The sequence below is a fragment of the Eimeria mitis genome, genomic scaffold (genome assembly GCF_000499745.2).
Source record: "Eimeria mitis Houghton genomic scaffold, Emh_scaff286, whole genome shotgun sequence".
Taxonomy (NCBI): domain Eukaryota; phylum Apicomplexa; class Conoidasida; order Eucoccidiorida; family Eimeriidae; genus Eimeria; species Eimeria mitis.
In genome coordinates this window covers 4,934-9,635 of record NW_013571199.1, presented here as the reverse complement: position 1 = coordinate 9,635, position 4,702 = coordinate 4,934, and the positions used below count along the sequence as shown (strand labels likewise).

Sequence of the window (4,702 nt, the reverse complement as noted above, 5' to 3'; positions counted from 1 at the left end):
TTTCTCCTTTTTTTCCTGTTCCCTAGAGCTCAAAGGGTCTACTCTGCCACAGATAAGTGGCGACAGGAGTTTGCTCTGGTGCGAAGTATTCTTTATTCCTCCGATGCCTGAAGATGTTGAAATGCCTCCGCAGCCAGTTGTAAGCTAGCAGAACGAGCGCTGTCTAACTCCTATGTGACGTAGCGCATTGCATCCTTTTACAAGGGGTTCTAGGGCTTGATAAGCAGGCTGCAGGTACTTCATTGCCAGTGCACAGCCCGTCTGCATTTTAGGCTTCATTGTACACATACGGTTTACAGTGGCTGTTATGGGAAGAGTCAAGCAATCTTGTTTTGGCGCAGGTCAAAAATTCCAACGATATCTGGATGCAGGTCGAGCGTCGGTGGAACAAGGATTTCCGGCGGTGGCAAAAGATGTATTTGCAGTGGTTCCCTGAGGCTCCAAAAGAAAGGCGGTTTGTTAGTGTAGCGGAGCATTCGCAGAGCCGTTTGATTTTCCCGCTGCCGTCATTTGTGGTGCCAATAGCCGTGCCAGCTCAGCTAGCCGTAGAGGGGGAGCTGCTGCACTGGCTAAGTAACATCGCCTATCTTTTCTCCCCAAAACAGCTGCGCGACGGGGAGTTCCAGAGGTGGCAAAGCCCAGCCTCTCTCCTGACGACTCGCAGGGGTGGAGTGAACGACCACGCAGTCCTGCTATGCAGCTGCCTCCTTGGGCTGGAATACGACGCATATGTCTGTAAAGGTAACCAAGCCACAGGCGTCTGAAAACACACAGTGCTTTTGCTGAGATGTTTAATTGAAACGTAATTACCATATCATATAGCAAATATAATGAGCGTATAACAAATGTTCAGTTGATAATTATTTACGGGTGGAGTGCAACTTTCGCTAACCCCCTGGGTGCACTACCACAACGGAGTGAGTGGACTGCTCCTTATTTTCGCTTCCTTTTGCCTGCTGCTCCTGGAGTACTCTTTAGAGCATTCGTGATTGTTGCTGCTTTCGTGTAGCTGAATTATTCCTGGTCCAAACGACTTACTTTCTGCTTGAACTTGATATATTTGCATTGCGCAGGGACTATTGACGGATACGCTACAGACCACGCGTGGGTCATGACTCGCCATGCTGGCGGATGGGTTATGTTTTGGGAACCTACAAATCGGAAGCGCTACTGCCTCCCATATCGGTAACCACACGTTGCTTGCAGGATTTCGAAAGATTAACCCGTCTGACCTTACTTCGACGCCTTCTAATGCTTCAGAGTCCAATATTTGTGTTCTCGCCGTTGAAAAGTCCTCCTGTTTGATTTGAGAACAGAGCATCGTATTTTTCGTGCTGTTTTTTCCTGTGTAGGTGGGGTTATCCGTCAAAAGGGCCGCCGGAGAACTTCAAGCCAAAGGTAGGCCGAAGCCGGTTCGTGTGGGGTAATCTACGTTTTGCCAGCGCCTGTTTGATTTGAAGTATCGTTTTTGCATTTGCCATGGTTCTTTGCTGCCTTGGACTATAGGAATCACTGGAAGAAGCCGCCGAAAAGTACTGGGAGGGAACTTACCTTGAAGAATGGTTTGCATGGATTGAGGTTAGTCTCCACTTAATTAGTACATGGGGCACACACAAGAATTTGTGAGGTACTGGCCTACTGTAGGTGATGCAGGCAGCACATACAGATTTACCTGTGCTCATTCTATGGCAATCGGTATGCGAGGCCACTGCGTTTGCCCAACTTGGACACTGAAACACAAGTGGGCTGAGCTATTTGACAGTGCCGTGTCAGTAGTATGGGCTGCTGAGTTCTTGCTTTTACTGCGTATGCCGAACTTTGCGACCTGTACAGTCTCAAGCAGCAGCTGCTGCTGATGCAGCTCGCATGGCCGCAGAAGGGGCAACTATCCCCGATGCTGAAATATGGGGAGAAGATGTGGCTCCAGATGAGCGACTAGATCCGAATGTTGTAATGGAAGAAGGAGGCATTCTGACGGAGACAAGTGCTTCTCCGAATACGAAACGAATAGCGGAGAAGGTGGATAAGGCTGAGCTGCGGAAGATGATGCAAGAACAGCTGGACAAACTCCCCATCACTCCTGCGAAGGTACGTGTCCCCCCTATCATTGCTTACTGAAGTGTTGCTGTGAGCTCAAAGACTTGGTGAGGGCACGCGTAGCATCCCTGTTCGAGTAGGGCACTCCCTGCTGCCACATTTTTCCGGTCTCCGTTTGTCTATAAAATTATATATATATATATATATATATATATATATATATATATATATATATATATATATATATATTATATATATATATTATATTATATATATATATATATATATATATATATATATATATATATATATATATATATATATATATATATATAACCACGAAGAAAGCTTAAGAAGTGCCCCGATTTCTACCATCTGCCGCGTGCTAGCCAAATAACGGCACAAATAACTTTTAACTTGCAGGGCCTTTCACAGACGTTTCCGAGCATACATTGTTGATCTACTAATATAATCCACAATTTATTGCACCTCTAGTTCCTTTGCTGTAGTTATCTTACACATTGAAAATATGCGCGTGCAGTAAATTTAGTGGAAGGGTCCCTATCGGTGTCTGCTAGCTTGCAGAACTTTTCACACAGTGACGTCGTCGCCTATGACTGCTTGCGATCCAGGATCTTCTGAAGCCCGACTCGACGCTTTCGTATGTTCCATACAGCTCTGTTGAGGTTGTATTCAACAATTTTCAGCTCTGGGGAAATCTGCAGAACCTCCATCCTGCTTGCATCACATACGACTTTGATGACTTGTGGAAGTGGCGGCCGCTCCTCACCGAGCCTGCAGACCCCATTGAAACGGATATAATAATTGCGACTCCTATTCGCGACAAGAAATGGTAAGGATTCATTAGAGTGTTGAGTTGCACACCATAAGCCCGCTTCTCTGAGGCCGCCCTGTTCGTTTGTGTTCGCTAACTTCGTCGGTTTTGCGATGATGTTGAGCTTGATTTGCAGTACGGCAGCACACCTCACCAGACATGTGCACTTATTCGTGAATTTCCAGTGCCTTGCGGTGTTTTATTTTGTCGGCTCCTTCAGTCAGCTGCTTGCCGAAGACCTAGTCGGGAATGTAGTGGAACATATTCGCATGCAACGCATCAAAAATGGCAACGACGTTTCCTTTGAGCATCGAGAAGAAATGCTGTCAAAGCTGACATTTTATTTGGACCTTTTAGAATTCAGGTGAATATTAAACGGAGGCTGCACTTTGCATGTTCACGATGCCTCTATTGGGTGTTTCTCCACATTTTATCTCAACAATGGTCTTTCTAGCCGAATTTTATATGTACGTCATATACTAATTATAAATCTCTGACACTTGCCACCACCCGCACAGTGAACGTATGCACAAACGTAACTATATATATATATATATATATATATATATGTATATGCAAATGTGTTCATTGTGTTGGTGGTGGACAGTGTCAGGGCCTGCATAACAACTCATTTAGGTCCTTGTTGTTCCTTCTATTCTGCTCCAGGCTTCATCTTGACGAAGCTCACAACCCTGGGCCACCCGCAAATCACATTGGCTGGTCAAATTTCCCAGAAGAAATGGCGGATGCAAACGCTTCTGCAAGGGCTGACTATGACTTTTTTGACGCAGTGCAAGCTTCGAATGTCCCGAGCTCCGGAGATGGAGTTGAGCCAGACCCTCTTATTCAAGGCGTAAGCTGTTGCCTGTCGTACCATTGTTTGAACAGAACGATGCAAATGGGGGTAACTTGTGGTTAGTTGCGTAGTGCCTGTCCACAGTTGTTTGCCATTCGTGAGGAAGCAGCGTTGTTTGCAACATTGGATGGGTGTTGCTGGCGCGTGAGTTGTATTATCTTCCTCTAGGCTCTGCAAATGATGGGTGAAGGCTATAATGATTTCCAGGAGATATTTGCAGCCGACCCTCCACCGGGAGGCTTCTACGACCCGTTTGCTGTAACTGGAGAGGGAACCTATGTTGCGCCAGAAGTGAGTTTGATTTTAAGAATATATTTGTGAACAGGTACCAGCGTCCCTGCCAGCTTCGTCGACAGAGTTTGTAGTTCTGCTGTTGAGTGGCCTGGCTTGCGTGTAAACGTGTCTTATATTGAAATGAATGGGCCCACCGCAGTAGATTTTGGCTTGTCTTGTACACACACGACGTACAGGACGCTGCTCGCCTGGGAGGTCAGCAAGGAGGGTATTTACATCTGCAAACAACCACCACTCCCTCGGGTCCGCCAGTCTACCAAGTGCCACTCAATCCTGTGGACGCCGCTACTGCGGCCATGGTAGATTACGATGCAGAACAACGTCGCGCCGAACAGGAGGAAGCAAGGCTAGTCAAGGGATATATGGCTGGAGGAGGCCACAATGGATGGCTCAACGGAGTAAAGAGGGCCAATGGTGGAGATCATGTTGCACCGTCAGGCCTCCGCTTTAGTGTAGAGCCGCAAAATGCTGCCGGCATCCCATGCAGGTCGTGCAGTAGTGCTTCCATTGAATCATCTACAAAGACGGTTCGTGCACAAGAGCAGCATCCCACAAAGGGACACAGCGGGAGAGCTGGTAGTGGAACAAAATTGCGGGAAAGTAATAAGCGTCGCACACTAAAGACACTGCAGCGCATGTTGCAGCAAGCGGCTGCAGAGGGCTTCCGCCTGTTGCAGGCC

The 4,702-nt window shown here is 47.1% G+C and overlaps 1 protein-coding gene across 1 annotated transcript in view; it reads left to right on the top strand.

Annotated features, from left to right (window-relative positions):
• EMH_0006880 (C2 domain-containing protein, putative) overlaps positions 1-4,702 on the top strand; it is a gene marked incomplete at both ends in the record, with an annotated part of 10,827 nt that overhangs the window by 4,309 nt on the left and 1,816 nt on the right. Inside the window, 11 exon segments of the mRNA XM_013497701.1 lie at positions 27-139; positions 342-741; positions 1,074-1,185; positions 1,353-1,398; positions 1,507-1,578; positions 1,834-2,088; positions 2,670-2,890; positions 3,093-3,236; positions 3,539-3,725; positions 3,897-4,019; positions 4,199-4,702. Of these exon segments, the coding sequence (XP_013353155.1) occupies positions 27-139; positions 342-741; positions 1,074-1,185; positions 1,353-1,398; positions 1,507-1,578; positions 1,834-2,088; positions 2,670-2,890; positions 3,093-3,236; positions 3,539-3,725; positions 3,897-4,019; positions 4,199-4,702 (2,177 nt within the window).